Source organism: Schistocerca piceifrons, chromosome X (genome assembly GCF_021461385.2).
Source record: "Schistocerca piceifrons isolate TAMUIC-IGC-003096 chromosome X, iqSchPice1.1, whole genome shotgun sequence".
Lineage (NCBI taxonomy): Eukaryota > Metazoa > Arthropoda > Insecta > Orthoptera > Acrididae > Schistocerca > Schistocerca piceifrons.
The window spans coordinates 428,105,270-428,129,005 of record NC_060149.1 but is presented as its reverse complement, the minus strand read 5'-3'; the positions used below and the strand labels follow the sequence as shown (position 1 = coordinate 428,129,005).

The following is a 23,736-nucleotide window of genomic DNA, read 5'->3' as shown; positions in this document are numbered from 1 at the left end:
TCTCAGTAACACAGAGCTTCCACTTTTAAGTTGGACAGGTTTTATTTTAAAAAATCATTTTTAACTTTCAAGGGTAATGTATGTCTTCACTGAAGTTGTTTCTTACAATTTTGTTTTTGTTACAATGTTTATTTCTATTGTCTTTGTTACAGTTATTTCTTATCAGTTTCATTGTTGCAGATATTTCTTACACTTTGTTGTAGTTTCTTGTCAGTTTCTTTGTCATGGTTGTCATTGCGAGTTTCTGTATAGTAGTTGTTCAGTGTTAATCTTTTTTACTGAAGAGGCTTGTAAGAAATCTGAGACCATCCAGTGAGTTCTGCATTTTCGTAAGGAATTTGACAGTTGACACAGTTGCAGTGTGTTTTGTGAAAAGGACTGTTTGAAATGTCTTCTGACTGGGGCCACAGGAGAGCGAAGTATGCCGATTATTTGCATATCCATAAAAGAGCGATGTATAAGACAAACAAAAAAAGAACAGATTTTGTTCAGGTTGGGAATAAGTGTTCTCATTTGAAGACACTGTTTCAAAGTTAACCCTTTCTTTACCGAATTTCGAAGTTTTGAGAAAAAAAAATATCTGCATTCGTTTTTACATAAATGTAAAATATGATATAATCTTTTTTTTAATATGTTTTATTTCAAAAATTTTTTAATGTTGCTTTTAAGCAACAGTGGTTCTTACAGGTAGTGACATCATAGAAACAAAATTCAATAAACATGGATTCAGGTAAGGAAAATATTGGTTTATACATCACATTTTATAGCTTAGAAGTCTATGCACAGCATTTTTATTATTGACAATGTGGTGATGACTAATTTTCGTTCGAGTAATTAACAAATTCAGCTCTGTGTATTAGTAAAAATTTGAAATTTTTGCACTGCAGACATTTCACTCTTTCACGTATCTCATCAGACATCAGTGTGTGTTGTATCTTTGCCTTATGAAGTAATTATATTCCATGAAACATGTGGAAACACTTCTTATTTACTGTGAGACACAGATGCACTTTACACTTGGTGCAAAAAATTTGTGTAGTAGACTTAATGCAAACTTTACATCGACCTTTCTTCTCTACCATATCTGCAAAGTTTTCGAACCCATCAAAATGCACATCCATAACTGGAGCTGCACATACACTCCTTTTTGCTGCAGGAGTCCTTGTCAACATTTCAGAACTTAGTCTTCCTCTCTTCTTTTGGGAACCTGATTTCCCCGCAAGCAGTAGACTTGCAGCAATATTAGCTTGGAACTGCAGGAGTGACATCTTTGAGGTTTTGCCACGTTGGACCATATGACGACGGTGGAGTAGCCATCCATTGACAACTGCTACAGACAAACACCAGTACACAATGCGCATATACCACTTCCGTGACCTCAAGTTGATACGGTATAGTTCTATCAACATGTCAGCAAGGTCCACGCCCCCCATATGTTTGTTGTACTTTTCCACTATGTAAGGTCTAGGTCCATCAATGAATTTCTTTCCAGATGCAGAATAGCGTCTACATGTTGCCAAGGGCTCAACACAAGCGTACGTTGACACGAAATTTATGCATTTTCTGTCAAACCAGCGTACTAAAGCTACATTGTTTGTTGTTTCCACTCTCCAGTCACAGGAGCCACGTCCAGTTTTCTTGAGCTCCGCTTCAGTTTTCAAGGTCTGTCCTGATAGTGCCACAGAATTCAATGCCCCTTTCTTTCAGGGCAATTGCTAATGGTATAGAAGAAAACCAACTATCAGCAAAGACTTTGAAATGCTGTTTCTCTGGCAATGTTTCCATCAATGCCAAAACAATATCCCCAGACAAACCTAATCCTCTATCACTGCAGGTGTTTTTGCCAACATAAATTTCAAAATCATACATCATGCCTGAAGCACCAGCTCTCGTAAAAGATTTGTAGCCCCACTTGTGAGGCTTATTTCTTATGTACTGTTTCAAACCGCTTCTACCCTTGAATGGTATTATCTGTTCATCAACAGCTTGGTATTCTTCTGGAGGGAGTGTCTTCAATGATGACTGCAATGCAGATAAAAGTGGGCGAATCTTGAAGACTTTGTCACGATTACTATTAGCTTCAGGCAAGTCTTGATTATTGACAACATGAAAATACCGCAGTAGCTGGAAGAAGCGAGTTCTGCTCATCGCATCAGCTATTGGTGAATACCTACACTCATTCGAACAGTATAAATGAATGGAAGGCATTTTGATTATGCCCATGTGCAATAAAATACCAACAAACTGCTCCATTTCATTTTTGCTCGTCCGCAAAGAAACTGAATCTTTCTGCAAAGCATAGATATTGGATTGCTCAGTAATGAGTTCAAATACGTCATCATTCATAAATATTTTATAATATTGCAAAGGTGTCATTTCCTCTACTGGTGGTGGTGGTGGTGGTGGTGGTGGTGGTGGAAGTGATCCTTTCCATTCTGTGTCTTGTACCACAAAATCTCTTTTTTTAAATTTATAATCACTACGCTTACATCTATGTTTTACTTGCTGCTGCTGCTCCTGCTCACGTGTAAATGGTGCTCCTTCATTTGTATTGTTGTCGCTTACATCTGATTTTGGCTGAGAATCAATAACTTCACCACTGTTGACTGGATCAGCCTGAAATTTAAAGACATCGACGTCTAAAATACGTAATTATACTTATAATTATGTACTTTCTCAATATTTTTACTTCTGTTAGTGGTCTCTACCTTTGGAAATTCATATTCTGTCTCTTGCTCCTCTCTAATTGCCGAAATTTCAGCTCCATCCTCCTTTTCCACCATATGAATGAAATTCATGACAGCTGCTTCGGAAATAGCTTGAGAACTTTCATCAATTTCGACAGTTTCATCTTTATCTTCGTCCCCAACATCTGATATATCCCCATCAGGGACATCAATGTATGCATTGAACTCATTATCAGGTAAATTCATAATATATTCTAGGTCAGCATCAGTCAAAAAGCCAGACATAGTGACGCAATATTTAAAAAGTGTCTAGAATGTGATTTTATACCTGCAAAGCAAAATTTCAAACACCTACATCAATAGATTTGTAAAGCGAGGCATTATATTACGGAATTTCCACTCAATTCCACTGTTGCTTTGAAGCAACATAAGGTTTTTCGCAGTTTATCTTATTTGGAAATCATTATGCAAGTCAAATGTATGATGTACTTATGCAGGAAGGATTGTCACAACACACGATAATTATTTGACTGTTAACGAAAGTGCAAAACTTACGTACGTTTTTTTATCATCAATTCTTCACAATGAAGACTCCAGCAACTAGTCACGCTCAACAATTGTTTCCTTCTTCCCGCGCGTTAGTTCCTGCCATCTGTTGTGAGGAACAGTCACTACTGGCATGGAGCTTCAAGTAAACAATGGCAAAGAGTAGTTAAAATCGATTTGATGCAAAATACATCTATGGAAAGATGATGTTTCTTATAAGCTACGCGGTAAAGAAAGGGTTAAGATGTTTCCAGTGATGACTTTTGTGTTCTAAATGTTTTGACAGAACAAAACAACAATGATAGTATCTGAACAACGTGAAGCCTCCCATGGTGCAGATGATGCAGATTTTGCATCAACAGAGGAACAATTAAATAGCCTGAATCAGTCAACTACAGAGGTAGATGCTGGTCCTGTTAAGAAACTGTGGTCAGTGAACTTGAGTCATAAACTCTATGCATCAAGAAATTGGGGAGAAATTACTAAAGCTATGGATGAATACACTACAGCAAAACTTCAAAGTAGAAATTCCATCTTCAGAGGAAAATGAACCAAAGCATTCTTGCACCTCTTGCCAGGAATTTTTCACAAATATCAATTCAGCTGTTGAATATTGCACGTCCTACAGTAAAAAGGTGCAAGGTTTAACTATTATTCCAGAGACATTTTCAACGAAAACACTTCTGAACCACATTCCATCAGCACCAAAGTACATGGTAGACAAATCAAGAAATGTGAGGTCTGTAAAAGGAGTCTTTGGAAGACCAGATCCCTATTATGGTCATCCTGTAGAAGCAGCTCAAGTTCAAATAGTGCAGTCATTTTATCTGGAAGATAAAAGGGACTGTTCTCGCCAGAGAGCCAACAAGAAAGACACTATAACTGCAACAGTTAAAGGTCAAAAAGTTGTGAAAGGTACATGACTGGCAAGTATTAAAGAAACTTTTGCAATTTATAAGAGCAACTATACAACTTCACATATTGGAAGATCAAAATTTTATGCACTATGACCTAAGTGGGTAGTTTCACACCCACTTAGAGATGTCTGTCTGTGTGTGCACTGTGCAAATTTTGAACTTTATGTGGTAACTTTGAAGAACTTACTGGAGCACATGACATATGACACCTTGGTTGGGCATGTGAAGTCATTAGTAGTCTGTGGCGTAAAGCAAGAGACTCGTTTGTTTCATGAATGTGGTGACTGCCCTGGAAAGGGAGGACTCTTTACAGACACTTGGCCTGGAAGACGTAGCAGATAACTCTGCAGAAATTACATGTGTGACATAGGAGGAAAATAAACTGATTATGAAAACTGTTGCCTTTGACAGTTTCATTGATGAACTTAGTAAATGATCAGTGAAAGCAGTAACACACCAGCATCTGAAGAAATTGCAACAACAGCACATTGCAGAAGTGAAAGGGTGCGTACAGGCTGAAGAACTATGCTTTGTGCTTCACTGTGATTTTGCCGAGGACTGGTCTGTAATTATCCCACAAGAAGTACAATGGTATCATTAAAGTAATGACCAGGTTTCAGTTTTTATAGGAGTGACATATTTTCAAAATAAGGCCACAAGTGTTGCAATTATAAGAGATGACACAGGACATGACTCAGCACACGCTTTGCTAGCAATGCGCAAAATTCTTCCACCGCAAACAGGGGCAGAGAAGATCATAATTATTTCTAATGGTGCTCCTAGTCATTTAAAAAAAATCATTATCAGCTGTTTGAATTGAGCAAGTCGCTTTTGCCAATTGACTGGGTATACAGTGCTACTGGTCATTGGAAGGGGCATTGTGATGGTGTAGGAGGCTTGCTGAAGCACCATGCTACAAAACATAATCTTTCCAGACCAAATAAAGTTGCGATTCGGAATGCTGATGATTTTACGAGAGTCGTGAAATCTTACACATCCACAGCCCTGATTCTTTTGTCCAAAAAGGACATAGAAGAATTCCGCAAGCAGAAAAAAGAAGAATGGTCCAAACAAACTACTCCTGTGAAAGGAATTCAGGACACATTTTTGGACTCAAAGTGATGGGCAAACTCATATTGCACGAACTTTAAGGAGCAAGAAAGAAGAAATTTTGTTCGTTCGGCCAACACCTCAGAAACAGCAGGATAATATTCAGATTCACAACCAGATAAGGGGGATGTTGTGGCGTGTGTATATGAATGTGACTGGTGGATTGCAGAGATTATAGACATGTTAAATGAAATTGTAGTGAACTTTATTCTACCACATGGACCAGATGCTGGATATAGGTTACCAGTTGAAGGACAGCAACAACGCCATCAATGCTCACTTCCTGTTCACAATGTTTTGAAGACTGCAAGTTTGCCAGTTCATATTGGTTCAACAGGAAGGCATCACTCTATATCAAAGGAAGATACTGAAGCAGTGGGACACATTTTTAGTTCATTGACTGGCTAATTTCAGTACAAAACAAAGAGCACAGAAATTGTATAAATTGGAAGTTTTAAGCCTTTGGACCATTCACAAACATTTTGGAGCCATTTAAAATGCTTGAAACATGAGCCTCTTGCTCATCTTTTAAAACTAAAATTATGTTAACTAAGGGTAAGTTTTTATTTTTATGAGCCTGTTATGTGATAATAAAACAGGTTGTATGTATGGCAGAAATTTCAGTTGTTTATAAAACCTGTTCAACCTAAAAGTGGAAGCTCTCCTTTTCAGGGAATGTAGAACAATATGGTACTAATCAGCAGAAAAAAAATCCTAATTTTATGGATTGGCATTTTTGGAAAAAAAAAAAAAATTCCATAAATTATAAAAAAAGTTCAGAACACTATAGTAAAAGAACTTTGACAGTTAAGTCCAAATTGAGGATTTCTTTGTAATCATAAAGCAATTAGCTTTCAAATAAAAAAAAAGCCCAACAAAATATCTAGAACTGTTCCAGAGATTTTAAAATTTGTTCCAAAATTTGCATCTTCAAAATGGTATGCACAGAGTCATCTTTGGAGGGCTGTATTTGTTCCAAAATTTGCATCTTCAAAATGGTATGCACAGAGTCATCTTTGGAGGGCTGTATCTCAGAGCAGAAATTGTTTTTTTGAGAAAACAAAAAAGTGTGTGTTCCTTACTTAGTCCTTCACTTTAACATATGCTAAATTCAGTAACATCCGAGACTATGAAGGTAAGATTTTTCCCTAGCCTGCCTGAATTGACATGGACTATGCCACCAATGAATTTAAGACTGCCACTTGTTCAACCTAACAAACTAAGTATTCATATTAACAATAACCACAAAAGCATGCAAGGAATTTCCCGAATGGTTGAAATGTGCTTAAGTTAAGGCTTTGTTTATAAAAGACAAAGGAATACTGTCAAATTTATGTCTAATATCACTTTTGCCAGCATTCTCAAAAATTTTAGGAAAGGTAATAAACAATCAGCTTCTTACCAATGTGACAACAAATAATATATTGTCAAAGCCACAGCTCATATTTCAAAAGGGTTCTGATATTCAGAAGGCTATTTACACAAACAGTGAGAATGCACTTAATTCATTGGACAATAAATTACAGGCTAGTGGTATATTTTGTGACCTGTCAAAGGCTATGTAAATCACATCAACCTTTTAAGTAAATTAGATTAGTACAGTAGAATGGGAAGGAAAGACACATGTATTGAGCTATGAGGCATCACTTAACTGAGAACTAACTACATGTGGTCTCCCACAGCGTTCCATCTTATGGTTCTTTTCTTGTGTACAGCAATGACCTTTTGTCTGTAATGTTAGCAGATACAAATACAGTTGTGTTTGCACATGATACAAACATTGCAATAACAGCAAATCAAGTGTTAGAAAGACTAGTTACTGAAATTTTCATGAACATTAATAAATGGTTCCTGGTTACTGCTGTCACTTTGTCACTAAAGATTAAGAACCATTACATGCAGTTCAGAACTTTTGAGAGGTTTCCCACCAATATATGCCTAAAATTGATGAGAAACAGAGAGAAGTTGACAATGTTAAATTGGTGGGATTACTGCTTGATGACAAATCAAACTGGGAAGAGCAGTATACCGCAGTACTGCTGAAGTGCCTAAACCAATCTCTATTTCCAATGTGAATGTTGTCAGTCATAGGTGATATTAAAATTAAAAGCTAGCATACTATGCTTGCTTTCATTCAACAATGTCATACAGGAATTATTTTTTTTTTTTTTTTTTTTTTTGTAACTCACCACGTCAGGCCAAAGTTTTCCATGTCAAAAAATGTTTAATAAGAATTATTTGTGGTGTGAATTTGAGAACATCCAACAGAGGCATGTTTAGGCAATTGGGGGCACTAACCACTGTTTCCCAGTATATTTAATTCTTTCTGAAATTTGTCATTAAAATACATATCTCTTTTTTTTAAATTAACAAATCAGTTCATGGAGTCAATACTAGAAATAAGAACAATCTTCACAAATATTTAAAGTCACTTACCTTGGTCCAGAAAGGTGTCCATTCAGCAGCAGACATAAAAAGTTCAACTACTAACAAAATTCAGTTTAAGGGGAGCCTAAAGGATTTATTAGTGATTAACTACATCTACTCTAGTTATGAATTTCTAAGCAGAACCAACTGATTTGTATGTTACTAATAATATCAAGTAACAAGTTTGTAAAATCTGACTTCTGCACACAACCAGTGCAGTACTGTGGTCATTGTAAATAAGTGTTGTAAAATGGTTTTTATATTTGATGAGTATGGCTACAATGGCCTAAGAATAATCATATGCACCTCAGTGTATTGAACATTTGTGTGTTTTGTGACCAGTTATTACCTTTTAAATAAAAATATGTTCAAGAGGTTTTTTTTTTATTACTTATTCTACATGCATGAGGGCTATTTCACTTGGGATCTGTGGAAGGTACATTAGCTTCTTTGTTTTTCTTTGTAAACATTTAAAGTGTACTTTTGTTTTTCTGACATGTTCTACTTCTTAGTGGACCCCTCACTATGGAGCTACTGGAATAAAAAGTGCATCTAATCTAATCTGATCTACTCCTAATATCTCTACAGTGTATTAACTGCAAATGTCAGCTGGTTGAAAAATGAGGAGACTACATCATTATATCTGTAAAAACAACTTATCTAATTATGGACAGATACCACTATGTTAGTTTCAGTTGTAAACTATGAGAAATGTGAATAGCCTATATGACTAAATTGTTAGCATTGGTGACTTTTGATGTGGAAGTCCTATGTTAAATTACTGATCTCACAAAATATCTGTAGGGTTACAGGATCCACACTTCCTTGTGAGATCCGCAAAGGAGCCACTTTAGCAATTGGGCAGCGACATTGACATGCTATCTGCTAAGGTAGCTACAAGTCTAAAGGCTGTCACCATAACGTTTGTGACCTGCAGAATTTTTTTACATTTTTGTGCAATGAAGGTCATGTTAAAAACATTTTGGACCACTTTATATAATGTACCATTTTACCAAATGATGTGCAAAATGGCTAGTTCTTTCATCTTGAAAGATGACAGCACTGTTTTGAAAAATGTGCAATGTTGTAATCTGTAGTGTGTTTCTCGAAATTTACTCCATATGTTCTTGTCAACTACATACACACAGTACTAAACAATAATCATTAGCTTTGTTGACACCATTCACAATGAATCTGTTGCCTCATGCAGCTGACACCAAACAAATTTATGTCAGACACTAGGGAAAGGTAACTTGTCAAGCTAACAGAACTATTTTGACTTAACTGTCTTTTGATGATGAATTCTTATTAAACACAGGTGCATATAGACCATATTCTGTGATAATCCATTTATGATCTAGTTTACATGAATGTGCAGTGTATGGTAATCAAGAATGTGTTACCAAATTGACTGGTCAACTGCTTACAGAGCAACATCTCTTAACACTTGCTAGCTGCCAAGATGGTGTTAGCCTCAACTATGTACCTTTCACAGTCCTCCAAATTTGTGTTGATTGGTTGTTCATGGCCAAGCCAAATGTAAGTCTCTGTATAATTAACTACAGTAGGTCGAGACACCAGTACTTCATGACCCCACAAACTGTCCTTTATCAGGTACCAATAAATCCAATCACTGACCCACAATACACAAAGTTCACAAATTACTTAATGCCTAGCACCTTTCTTACACATTTATGGAACTGCGAGATTTCTGACCAATGTAACGCAATCATTGCAGCCAAGCTTACATGTTGAAAATATGGTCACAACTGATTGTTTTCTGGCATTGATATTACATGTAAATATGAATGCTGATTGCCTTTTGTTGTAACTGACACTATAGACAAATTTTCTCCTCAAGATGAAACTTCATCACTGGGATGCATAACAGGTAAATATATAAAAATTGAGACTAGTCAACAGTTTTCTTTCTTGCTATTTAATTTCAATGATCAGGAGTGTATGGATATAAACCAACATGGAACCAAACACTATTTTTATTTTTTTAAGTAATTCTTCTAAAGAGCAATTTCTACACATGCACATATAAATAGAAATCTGTGCAACATAACATCAAACACTGTGCAACTATTTCATTTCTAAACCATGGTGCATAAGACATACTTGAGGTTGTGTCATTTCATACTCATAAATACCAATAGAATGTGCAACAAAGCCACAGTGTGTTTTTCCTTAAAACACTACATTTAAACAGGAATATAAAAAGTTGCTCCAAACCAATTAGATTATGATGATCTGATCGCAAGCTGTTATAGTTTCGCCGCAACTTTTGGTATTTGGAAAGTAGCACAGACTGTGTGGTTCCTCTGCTGTTTTCCTTGTGGTTGTGGAATACATTGCATACTTGTAATAACTGTGGTGCAACACTTGGTCCACAGCTATGTTCAAACAGGAACTGATTGAGTTTGGCTCTTAGGTCTGAAATCCACGTATCCTACATAATAAAACATATGTTTACCCATTAAACTAAAATACAATTACTCACAAAATTTCTTATTACCATCTAAATTAACATGATTAACTTCCAATATTTTAAAGTAACAGTCCAAAGCCACACGCTTTCCAAAAATAAATACTTACACTGAAAGGTTATCCTTTCTTATCGGACCTTAACAATCCATCAGTTAAGTATCATAGTTCAGTTATAACAAGTCTGCAGAATAATATTAACAAATGTAACAGTAAATGACTCCTAAAGAAATATGTTAAGCTACAGAAATGGAGGTTTCCTGTGCATTAGAAGAAACCTAGGCTTGATAGGAAACAAGTTATATGCTCAATCCAAAATATCTACAGATTAATGCGGAGTATTATTCCTGTGCAATTGTAGCAAACTTTAAATGAGCAAAGGAAGCTTAGTGCCAGATGATGATTATGATGATGATGATGATGATGATGATGATGATGATGATTCTCATGTGTATATGAAAAACTATATATGCACAATGTTTGCCAAATGTTAATAGCGTAAGTTGGTCAATAAGTTTGGTAAAAAGCATAGTAAATAATATTTTTTTGAAAAAATTGTTCAGTCTAATCTTCATGGAGCTCTATGTATTTGATCAAGCAAGATTCAATTGCTTCACCATGATGACACCTGCCTTTTGGGTTTTTGACGGTGGGCTACAGCATACTTTCTCCCAAGTACTTCATTTACAGTTGCACAAAACATCTCCATACTTTCAGGAAACCACTCACTAGATTATATATACTTTGACAACAGTAGTTTGAGCAACTGTCTGGTTTTGTCAGTTCAAATGTCTGTACAAGCTAAGTGGACCAATAAAGTGTTTAAGCAGCAGTTTTTTAGAGCAGATAATCTAATCACCTGTATAAACCGCTTCTAAGGATGATGATGAAGTTCATGTTTCGCAATGCTGGACATACCCTTATATGACAAGAGGTAGGAACACACAATGCCCTTCAGAACACTGTTGCACGTGGTCATTTAGGTGGTCCACATGTTAAGGCATAATATTGGATGAAATGAAATGTCGTGTGGCTAGGGCCTCCCGTCGGGTAGACCGTTCGCCTGGTGCAGGTCTTTCGAGTTGACGCCACTTCGGCGACCTGCGCGGGTACTGATCTCCAAATCTTTGAACACAGTACACGCACCAGTCAACGCTATTGTGAGACTATTCCTTCCCCAAGTGCATCTTCAAGGGTGCATTCAGTCATGACGTCATTTTATGGATGACAATGCACGACCGCATCAAACAGCGCATGTGGAGGAGATCTTGGAATGAGAGGATATTCTGCCAACTGACTGGTCTGCCCAGCCCCCAACTTAAATCCCATCATCCATGCGTGGGATGTCCACGTGCATCAATGACCATCCAGCAGTTGTCAACTACACTAAGGGAGGAATGGATGCCCTACCACAAGAACTCATTACCAATTTTGTAATCAGCATGGGTGCAAGTTGCAGAGATGCATTGTCATCCATAGTGATAAGACACCCTATTAAAAACCACGTGCCACCTTTTGTAATTTCCAGGGGACCCTCATAAATCACAGTAACTTCAGTGTAACTACTGTCTTTGAATAAAAGTGTCATTTCTGTTCTCGTTCTCATTCTGTATTTCTTTCAGTTACCTTCTGTACTACAGTCTAGCAGTTTTTCCTATGTCCGGTCCAAGTTTCATCGAGCTATGTTACTGGGCAGTGACAAATCATGTGAAAGTTACTTTCATCCTTAAGTTTTGCACACGAATGTATTATTCAACGCTACCAAATCTAATTCTGAGATCTCCTTAAAGTAGTTTGGGTCCATAATCAACGAATTTGACACCTACTGTATTCTCAAGTTTCTTTATGTGGAAAACACACTTGAATCTAGAAAATGAATTTTTAACATGCAGCGCACTGTGCACTGATATGAAACTTCCGGGCAGATTAAAACTGTGAGCTGGAATGAGACTTTAACTCACAACTTTTGCCTTTCGTGGGCAAATGCTCTACCAACTGAGTCACCCAAGCACGATTCATGACCCCTCCTCTCAGCATTTGCCCACAAAAGGCAAACATCCTGAGTTAGAGTCTAGGTATACTACATAGTTTTAATTTGCCAGGAAGTTTCATACTTGAATTTGATATATATATACACACCAGTTCATATCAAATCTGTGCCATCCAAAAACTCTCATGAATCTTAAAGTGAAGTTGTTCAAGATATAATATGTAAGATCAATCATTTCTTCAGAAGAAGCCTTAATCGTGTGTCCACTGCATAGTGCTCATACAAACACATTTAAAAGCAATATATGATCTTTTAATGTTAGTGCCGTCCCCGTGTAAATTTTCTCCACTCAGTTAATATCTGTGCCAAAGCCCATATGGTAATGTGTTTTACACTTTATGAGGCATATCTCCATCCATTTCTACAAAATATATTAACAGAAGCCTAAAGCATTTACAGCACTATATTGGTGATAGCTCAGAAAATTATATACTATTACATGTACGTCAATTCAATATTGTCATTAAAAGAAAAGAAAATTAAAAAAAATTACTCAAGTTGCTGTGAAACTTTGCACATTTCACCCCACGATAAATTTCACAGTCAAAAGCAAAATTTAACTTTCTTAGTACAATAATCACTAAAGAGAATGACAACCATCAGTTCCGTACCTATAGGGTCTCTACAGAAAACACACAATCACTGACATTCTCTATTGTAAGTACTGGCACCTGATAACATAAGATCACATATTTCAGGGTTATCACTTAACATATTACTTAAATTTTCATTACATGTGCACAGAAGAAAGAGAGAGTTATCCTCAAGTAAGTCAGCATAAACAACAGTTTGGTTACCAGCCAGATGTCACAAAATTAAAAACACAGCACACATGAAGAACAGATACTATTGCATTAAATGAGGGACATCAGAAAAATAACTGCCAATGGAATGAAAAGAACTCGTGTCTGATGTAATAGCTCAGCAATGTCTGAAAACTGCATTAAGAGTAGCTTTCCATGCAAGTGAAAGACTTTACTTTCCATGAAAACACAGTGTAAACACGACAAAATCTAAATACAGGAAACCAAATGACAATAAAACAAAATGCAGCCACAGTCCTCAGCAATACAGGGTGATTCACGAAAATATGCAAATATTTTAATATGTTTTTCTATAAGTAAAGCTAAAGAAAAAAGTTCATATAAACACAGGTCCCCTCTCCAGCGAACACCACCTTGACAAAGCACTGTCTGTCCAGGTGGAGAGGCTTGCGTATCCGCAGGAAGCTGAGGGCTATGCCAAAGGTAGATGACCTACTGCTGGAAAGGCTTCAGCAGATGGATCAGACTAAGAGTGTCCCACAACGTCCCATCTTCCCCATCCACTCCTAGTCCTACCCTATTCCCTGATCTGTGCTGAGGGGTGCGTGGCACATAGCAAGATGTGTCGTAAACGGAGCCTCAGGGATACCGGGCAACCTCCCTGAGTAATTAGCCTTACACCGTGTGGGGTATTTGTGGTGTGGACCTTCTAGATCCCCAAATCTCGTGGGACCAACATGGACACGACTGCAGAAAAAGAAACTGAGGGGCAAATTGACACCTCAGATACCCAAACATCGGGGACTGAACCGATGGATGGCACTTCCACTACTGAATCAGGGTCTAGACCTGAGCCAGAAGTGGGAACTGTAACTGAGAAGATAGACCAGATTAAGATCAAAGGCTTGTCTGGGGCCCAAAGGAGGAAGCTACTAAAGAACAGAGGGAAAAGGAAGGAAAAGAATGGCTTCATAACCCCAAGTGGAGGGAAGTAAAGGGACTAGAATCCAAGACCCCCAGGAAAAAAACTGTCTCAGGTTGAAGGGGACACACAGACCCCCCACAACGTCAAAGACAGGTAGTAAGCGGATAAGGGAGGAATCAAAGACTCCCTCCTCCCAGGATAAGCGAGTCCAGAAAAAACCGAGGCAAGAAATAGGGAAACAGACCTATAGTACTGCAGTCTCAGTTTTTAGGATGGCAGTTATCCAGGAAGGTTATCCACTGGTGGCCATTACCTCGCAGCATCGCAGCAGGAGGAACTAGTACAGATGGCACTCTGAAAAGATGGGGGGGGGGGGGGGGGGGGGGGGGACGCTGGCCCAGGTCCCAACTTCACGAGGGTCTAACTACATCGTGGTGCACTCATCTTGGTCTGTGAGGGGGTGCACACAGTAGAATGGCTCAAGGACAAGGTGCCCATGATATCCCCATGGGAAGATGCAAAGCTGCTGGCCAAGATGGCACCGGAGCTTCTTAAGACCGCAAAGATATCATTATGGGTACCCAAGATCCTTAAGGAAGTCTCTCCCAAGACTCTGTTCAGGGAAATAGGGGGTCCAGAACCCAAAAGTCCCGACAGAAAACTGGAGAATGATTAACCGGAAAGTTGCTCCAGAAGGACGAACCCTGGTGGTGGAGGTTGGTGAGGAGTCCCTAAAGGTGAGCAGGACCTGAAACTGTTTTTAGGGTTCTCGCAGGTCACCATCAGGGTTCTCAAAGACCTCGAAGATGGCAGTAAGACGGAGCCTGGAGGTGCTGCAGATTGATCTGCAGCACAATAAAGGGGCCTCTGCTGCCCTGAGCCACTACCTGGGGAGACACGAAGTGGATGTGGTCCTGACACAAGAACCCTATTTATACAAAGGGGGTGTATCGGGCCTCGGAGGCACTGGAGGTAAGCTGATCTATGCTAGAAATCTAAGAAACTCCAGAACATGCATCTATGTTAGAAAAGGCATTTCCTTCATGCCAATGATGGATTTCTGCTTTAGGGACTTAGTGACCATCAAAATGCAGCAATGTGAGGAAGGTATCACGAGGGAAATTGTCCTGACCTCAGCATACCTACCTTACGAGACAGTTCTCCCCCTCCCTTGGAGGTGAGGAGACTGGTTGAGACTTGCCATTGACAAGGTGACCCACTGCTGGTGGGGTGCGACGTCAATGCCCACAACCTAGTGTCGGGCAGCAAGGACACCAACTGTAGAGGTGAGTACTTTCTTGAATTCCTCTTAGCTAACAACTTAGAGGTCCTGAATAGGGGCAATGAACCTACATTCATGAATAGCAGAAGGGAAGAAGTAATTGACATAACATTTGGTGTCATGATGATGGGTAGCTATGTCAAACAATGGCATGTGGTGTTGGAGCCATCCTCATTGGACCACATGTACATTAAATTCAAGGTTGAAATGGGAATCAGACAGACCATGACTTATAGAAATCCCAGGAAAACAGACTGGGAGACATATAGGAGGGACCTTGACTTAGGGTTATCAGAAATTAAAACCACGGTAAGGAAGCCAGTAGCATTTGAGGAAGTAGCAGAGGCTGTTACCTCTACCATAGTGACCTCATATCAGGACAACTGCACAATCACCAGGAAGTGCACAAATAGGAGTGTTCCTTGGTGGAATAACAAACTGGAAACGCAAAGAAAACACGTACAGAGACTGTTTAATATTGCGAGACATAAAGGACAATGGGCTAAATATTGTGAGGTCCTTGTCAGTTACAATCTTGCAATAAGACAAGCAATGGAGGCACCCTGGAAGGCATTCTGTGAGGAAATGGAAGGCACGGCTGCACAAGCCAGACTTCACAATATTCTCACTAGAGCACCAACTAATCCAGGAGGTACGTTGAGGAAGGAGGATGGGGAATATACAAAGACAGCACATGAGACGCTGGAATTGCTCCTCAAAACTCACTTTCCTCAATATGCTCTGCCAGATAACACAGATCAGTACAGTATGTGACCCCAGAGAGACAACGATTCTCAGACACTAGAAGAGAGGACTGGGACTCTGCCAAGGAGTGTGTGAACTTCAACAAATTCCAGTGGGCGGTGGGAACATTTCAGCCATTCAAGTCACCTGGCCCAGATGGAATTTTTCCAGCTCTCCTGCAATAGGCAGGAGGAACGCTTATAAGAATCCTATGCAGGCTATTTAGGGTTAGCTTAGCAGTAGGAATCATTCCCAATGTTTGGAGGGCAGTGAAGGTTGTCTTCATTCCAAAGCCAGGGAGAATTGATCATACCAAGGCCAAGGATATGAGACCAATCAGTCTGTCCTCCTCCATTCTCAAAACATTGGAAAAACTGGTTAATGTATACTTTGGGGAGAGGAGGCTAAGTAGGGTCCCTCTACACCTGAACCAACACGCATACCAACCAGGTAAATCATGTGAGACAGCTCTCCACCAATTCATCGGGAAGGTGGAAAAATCACTTCACTTCCAAGAAATAGCCCTCTGCATCTTCCTGGATATTGAGGGGGCCTTGAGTAACACGACCTTCGATTCCATGGTAAGGGCAGCAAAGGTGCATGACCTGGGGTCCGCTATATGTAGGTGGACCAGAGCCATGCTTAGTGGAAGGAAGGTAGAGGCTACCATGATGAATGAAAAGATGATAATTAAGACCACTAGAGGCTGCCCACAAGGAGGAGTTTTGTCTCTTCTATTGTGGAATCTAGTGGTGAACGAACTCATTGAGGAACTAAATTCCAGACAATGCTTCTGCCAAGGATACGCAGATGACCTTGTCATAGTAATACTTGTCAAATTCACTGACACAGTCAGGAATATGGCACAAGGAGGGTTGAACATCGTGTAAAAATGGTGCATTAATCAGGATCTGAGAGTTAATCCTAAGAAAGCTGTTGTGGTACCATTTACGAAGAGACATATTCAGCAAACAAATTGGAATCGAAAGCTATTCGATGAAACTCTACCTGTGAAGGGGACAGTGAAATATCTAGGAGTAACCTTCGATGAGAAGCTAACTTGGACCCCTCATATTAAGAGTATCTGCTCCAAGGCAAAAAGCACTTTAGTGAGTACTAGGAGGGCCTGTGGCAAAAACTGGGGCCTAAGCCCCAGGGTTATGCACTGGATATACACCACAGTGGTTAGAGCTAGGATCTCCTATGGGGCTGTAGTGTGGTGGAAGAAGTTAGAACAGCAGGTTGCTGCTAAAGAGCTTGTTAAGGTGCAGAGATTGGCCTGCTTAGCCATAACGGGCAGAATTAGCAGCACACCAACTGCGGGAATGGAAGCCATGCTGGATATGCCTCCACTTCACCTTTGGGTTAAGATGGAGGCAGCAGCTCAGCAAAATGCATGGAGCAATATGTGCGGGGCACTGGAGACAGCGCAGAGTCCACTGTATATGCAGAGGCACCTAATAAGCAATCCACAGCATGCCAACTATCACAAACAGTTGCTAAATAGCCTATCTGATGGCATATCCAACACATGGCCTCCACATCCAGGCAAATCTCATCAAACATGCACAAAATTACAGTCTGGGCAGGTCTGCTGGCTCGTGCAATAAACAGAAGGAGTGCAACACAGAGGACACAAAAAACACTGCAGACAGGAACGACGACGCTTTCATTAACACAAACCCACCACCTGGAGAAGGTCATGGGGCACCGAGGTCATGTGCACTTAATTGTGCCACCTACCAATAGTCAGGAAAGAGGTCCTTTGCCACCACCAGCTCATGCACTTCTGCAACCTGGGCAACGCTGGCAGAAGTAAGGTCGAACAAGGTCAATGCCTTTGTCTGGACCTCAGGAACAGGTGGTAACCAGGCAATCATGTCCTGAATTAGCGAGTCTGTATATGAGGTACGGATTACCCTGGAGGTGCTGCCCTTGCCACCAGAGTGAGCAACCATATAAGGGCGCCATCTACCAACACACTGATTGGCCGGACCTGCGGATTTAAGCGAGCTCCCTGAGCCCGTTTAACCAGTTCAATCTTCGCCGATGACTGTGTTACTACCCGGCTGCTGGATTCACGACGACCGAACTGTACTGTGGCCTCCCTGGCTGGAAACTTGCGACGCGTCGGTATCGACTAGTTGGCAGTGGTTTGGACTTGTATTCTCTACTAGTGACTCTGATTTTCTCCTTGGCGCTACAGCCAGTGAAGTGTTGTGTAGTCGAACTTAAGCTTTGTTTTGAGTGACAGAAGGTCAAATAAATTTGGTTATCACGGAATATTTGTTGTGTTATAGTGCGGACATAACACCCACCTTTCCATATATTCACCGAAACCAGCAAACAGCATCAGGGGCAGGGAAGAAGACTGCACAGCGGGCATCTGGCACACCACCTGCATGGTTACGGGTGCGAAGCAATTCCGCATTCTGGTTTAGCAGTTCTTGCATCTGCTGCTCCTTCTGTAGGTGCAACTGCTCCCTCCAGCATTGTAAAAATGCTGGATCCATGGTGGCTCAAAATTAATGCTACGAAAAGGGGAGGAAAAAAAAATTGAAGTGTCACATGGATGAGAATGTCCTGTATCGCCACTTTAGCATCTACACATGAGTGACAACGCTTATGAACAACACTGTGGGCACAAGGTACGGTAGTGGCTGATGGCGACTAAAGAACAAGCCAGGGAACAGAGACTAGCAAGAGGAAATGAAAACTCGCCTTGCGTGTCAATTTCCAGTTTGGTTTTGGTTTTGATTTGCTTTCGGGTGCACAAAAAAACTGGGGTCATATGCATCCAACTCAAAATTATAGAACACAAACTCAGACAGGAGTTAAAAGAAGACTATGTGTCAGTCCCAATTGACATGATACAAGACAGCTAAAAAAGACATAATAAAAAATGGAGGTCCAAAACTAAAAATTAAATGGCCTTCGCCATATTGCTTTGGCGGATAAAAAGTAAAGCCCACTCACCAGCCCAGGCACCTTTTCCTAAAACGGCCGATAACTCAGATGGCAAACCCAAGCAGGAACATAACAGGCTAAGAAATGGGCATTCCATCAGGAAGTAGCACACAGTTAAAACTTGAGCACAATGTGTACAAAGTGGTGGGGTAGAGTCACTTATCAAATGATGATGGCTAAAAAGGCAGTGCCCAATATGGAGCCTAGTTAAAATGACCTCCTCCCAGCAGGAGGGCTGAGAAGAGGTCGTCCAAGCCACTGGGAGAGGCTTAATAAGCCGGAGCTTATTCCCGTGAAGGGAGCACAATTGGCGATGCCAAAAGGATACCACCTCCTGACAGATGGCAACACAGAGATCGTCGGAGGGAATATAGGAACTCGCGGGTTGTGGTACGAGGACTGCAGCCTTGGCAGCAGCATCAGCAGCCTCGTTTCTTGGCAGATCAACATGACCAGGAACCCACAGAAACATCACACTGGCTCCACCAAGAGTGAGGAAGTGATAGTTTTCCTGGACCCACTGCACTAAGGGATGGGTAGCGTACAGCGCACATAGACTTTGAAGGGTGCTGAGTGAGTCTGAGTAGAGGACACAGTTGAAAAGGCTGTATTGCTGGGTATACTCCATCACCTGATACATAGTGAAGAGCTCGGCTGTAAATACTGAGCGGTATGCTGGGAGCCAGGGAGCCGACATCAACAGGAACACCCGAACCTCATGGTCAGTCCAAGAGCCATCAGAGTACACAAAGGTACTATCACGAAGTTAAATACGAAGGTCGTGAAACTGAAGGCGATAGATTGAGGCTAGAGTAGTGTTCTTAGGAAGTGAATGAAGGCCAAGGTTAACATGGGCCACTTCACGAAGCCAAGGTGGTGAAAGGTTCACACCCACTGGGAAAGTTGCAGGTAGTGTGAAGTTAAGCCACTGTATCAAGTCCCAAAAGCGGACTCCACGAGGTAACAGAGAAGAGGGACACGTCCCATACTGGTGATCAAAGGAATCATCAAAGAAGAAGGCATAGGATGGGTGGCCATGCACGGCAAATTGCACGCATTCCTGCTGAGAAGAAAGTCACAGCGGTAGGACAGTGATAGTTCAGCAGCTTCAGCATACAGACTCTCAAGCAGGCTAGCGTAAAAGGCACTCATGGTGGAACGGATGCCACGAGGGGGATAGCGTTGAGATGGCTTAAGAGGGATGGACATGCAGATGAATAAACAAAGCACACATAGTCAAGTCTCGAATGGACAAGGGACCAGTACAAACGGAGGAAGTTAGTTCGATTGGCACCCCAGGGAGTACCATTGAGGACATGTGGGACATTGAGAAACCAAGTACAGCGGGCTGCCAGGTAAGACACATGGGAGGACCAAGAGTGTTTCCAATCAAGCATGAGCCCAGGGAATTTTGTAGTTTCGGCAAATGGAAGGGTAACAGGCCCAAGATGTAAAGATCGTGGGAGAAACCAACTGCATCGCCAGAAATTCATACAGACAGTTTTGTCAGTGGAAAAGCGAAAGCCATTGTCAATGCTCCACGAGTAAAGAAGATCAAAACATCACTGAAGCACTCAGCGAGACAGGTCCGTGGAGAACTGCAATAGACGGTAAAATCATCAACAAAAAGGAAGCCAGAGATGCCCAGCAGGAGACAGGCCTTTATAGGGTTAACGGCGATAGAAAAGAGGACGACACTCAGGACGGAACCCTGATGCACATCGTTTTCCTGGATACAAGTGTCCGACAAGGCAGAACCCACATGCACCTTGAAAACTCGGTCTTTTAAAAATTCCTGAAGGAAACAGGGCAGCCCCCCCCCCCCCCCCCCCCGGAAGCCCCACATGTAAAAAGTACCAACGATACCAGTTCTCCAGTAGGTGTCTTAGGCCTCCTACAAATAAAAAAAAACATCCACAGTCGGGGATTTCAGCAGAAAACCATTCACGACATGGGTGGACAAAGTAACAAAATGGTCAACTGCAGAATGCTGCACTTGAAATCCACACCATGCATTCGTCAGTAAATTGCGAGACTCGAGCCACCATACCAACTGGGCATGATTAATATGTTCCATCCCCTTGCAAATGCAGCTGGTAAGAGAGCTCAAAGGAAGGTTTTTGTCCTTACTGGGCTTAGGTATGGGTATGGTGGTGGCTTCCCACCAGCATCCGGGAAATGTGCCCTCTGACCACATGCAGTTGTACGTGTTAAGCAGAAAGTGCTTGCCTGCAAAAGAAAGGTGCTGCAACATCCGAATGTGGATGGTGTGTGGCCCTGGAACAGAGAATTGGGATGAACTGAGAGCATGAACTAGCTCCCTCATAGTAAAGGCGGTACTGTAGGACTCTCGATTCGAAGAAGAGAAGGGTATTGCCCGAGCCGCCTCACTCATTTCCGATGGAGGAAGGCTGGGTGATAGTGGGAAGAGCTCGAAACTTTCGCAAAATGGCGGCCCAAGGTGTTGGAGATAGCAATAGGGTCTGCGATGACATCGTCTGCTACTGTCAGGCAGGAAATTTGGGAAATGGATCCTGGTCCCAGAGAGCCGTTGGAGGTTGGCCCACACAACAGAGGAAGGGGTGGAACTGTTAAAAGAAATACGGAATGAAATCCAGCTAGCTCTTTTGCTATCCTGAAGAATGCGACAACACTTTGCACACATGTTTATAATGAATGCAGTTTTGCATCATAGGATGGCACTTAAAAACACAGAGAGCACGTCTCCGTGCAAATTGCGTTGTGGCACGCCACAGTCCAACAAGGGACTGGGACACGACATGGTAAAGAGGAAGTGCGAGGAATGGAACGTTCTGCATCAGTAAGGATAACATTTGTGAGATATTCCACCTGGTCATCACAACCGGGGCAATCTTGTTCTTCGAAGGTCACCAGGGAGGAGTAAAGCTGCCAGTCAGCCTTAGTAAACTGCCATTTGGGTGTGCACACGGATGGGGTAGGAGTCAGCAAACAGATAGCACACAGGAAATGGTCACTAGAATAAGTGTCCGAAAGAACGGACCACTCAAGACAATGGGCAAGCTGGGCAGTGCAGAAGGATAGGTCCAAATGAGAATAGGTGTGGAGGAGTCTGAAAGGAAAGTGGGTGCTTCAGTGTTAAGGCAGAAAAGGTTAAGTGGGTTAAGATGATCAGCCAAGAGGGCACCTCTCTGACAGGTCCTGGGAGAACCCCAAAGGGGATGATGCTCATTAAAGTCACCGAGTAGCAAAAATTGGGAGGTAGAGGCCCAATACGCTGAAGAAAGTCTGCCCTGGTGACATCAAATGGCGGAGGGACATAAATGGTACAGAGGGAAAAAGTCAGGTGCGGAAGGAAAAGGCGAACTGCAACAGCTTGTAAATAGGTAGTCAGGGAGATGGGTTGACTATGAATGTCATCCCTTATGAGCAGCATTACGTCCCATGAGATGGAATGCCGACCTCAAGGGGAAGGTCAAAACAAATTGGTAAGAAATGTGAAAGCTCAAAGTGGTCGTGAGAGCACAATTTCGTTTCCTGAAGGCAGAGTACAAGGGGACACTGCGATGTTAAAAGCAGCTGTAAATCCTCTTTGTGGGAACAAAGGCGACGAACATTCCATTGGAAGAGAGTCACAATGAGGAAGAGATGTAGGGGTGTCACCTCGGCGGCTGCCGAGTGACAGCCAGTGAAGAGTCGCTACTACAGGGCACAGGAGGAGGAGGCTCCTGCTCCATGGGGTCCACAGAAGCATTGGCTTGCTTATGCGGTCGGTCTGTGGAGTCCAACGCTGAGAAACGGTTGGTGGTGCACACTGACAACAAGGAGGCCGGCCAGGCTGAGGTATCACATGGCAAAACTGCCGAAGAGGATCCTAGAGTTGTTGAAGGAGAAGACTGTTTGCCTTTGGTGGACTTCTTTCCGCCTTTACGGTTAGAGGAAGACTGGGGTGTTGTTTGGCTGGAAGGACAGAGGAAGTCTTCACGGGAGTACTCCTGTCCTTTAGTACTCCTCCTATCCTTTCTGGCCAACCGGTGGTGTAGCTGGTGGCGTTGCCCCTTGAGGCGAGAGTTTGACGGCTTGTTGCACAGCTGGATGAGAGGGGGGGGGATGGTGATGCTACCTTGACACTGGGCGATCTCCCAACCTCAGAGCTGAATTGGAGGTCACATGTCTGTGTGGCCATATCCTTCATGGAGCGAGAGGTAAAAAGAACAGAACTATAGTGAAACACTGCTTCTACACTTTTGAAGAGACTTCCAAAAAATGGGGTAAAACACGGGAAAATGTGATATGTGGGAAATAACATTTTAAGCTGTATAAGTTACATATAGGATAGCCCTTGCAATTTATGTATGAAGTACATAACAGGCATCAAAAGACTTGTCAGGGACTTGTTTATTATCTAATGAAGGTTTATTATCTAATAAAAACTGCTATGTAACTGGAAATGGTAACTCTAGGAAGTAGGAACGTTTGAGTCAATTTCATATGTCATAATCGATGTTCTTGAAAGCCAGCAGCTGTCATTCATTATTTAAATAATGAAATACTGCACTAGTTACATATTTTGTCGTGCTTAGCATGACGCATTTCAGAAAGTGCAAATATGTAAATAAGTATTTTGTATGGTGTTTAAATGTGTGTTATTCTGTGTCTGTTGGACTGTAGTAATCTTTTTGAGATTATCAGGTACTGTGCCTCGTCAGTTATGTAGACACACCCCCCCCCCCCCCCCCACACACACACACACACACACACACACACACACACACACACACACACACACACACACACACACACACACACACGCACGCGAACGTAGTTACTCTCCTCAGCCACCAAGCC

General features: G+C 41.5%; 1 protein-coding gene across 1 annotated transcript in view; it reads right to left on the bottom strand.

Moving 5' to 3' along the window:
* Positions 1–23,736, bottom strand: part of LOC124722396 (lisH domain-containing protein ARMC9-like) — a 209,806-nt gene that overhangs the window by 171,191 nt on the left and 14,879 nt on the right. The window contains exons 6-7 of the mRNA XM_047247567.1: positions 12,004–12,043; positions 9,926–10,142 (exon numbers count right to left, since the gene is read on the bottom strand). Coding sequence (XP_047103523.1) covers positions 9,926–10,142; positions 12,004–12,043 — 257 coding nt within the window. The remainder of the gene's footprint in view (positions 1–9,925; positions 10,143–12,003; positions 12,044–23,736) is intronic.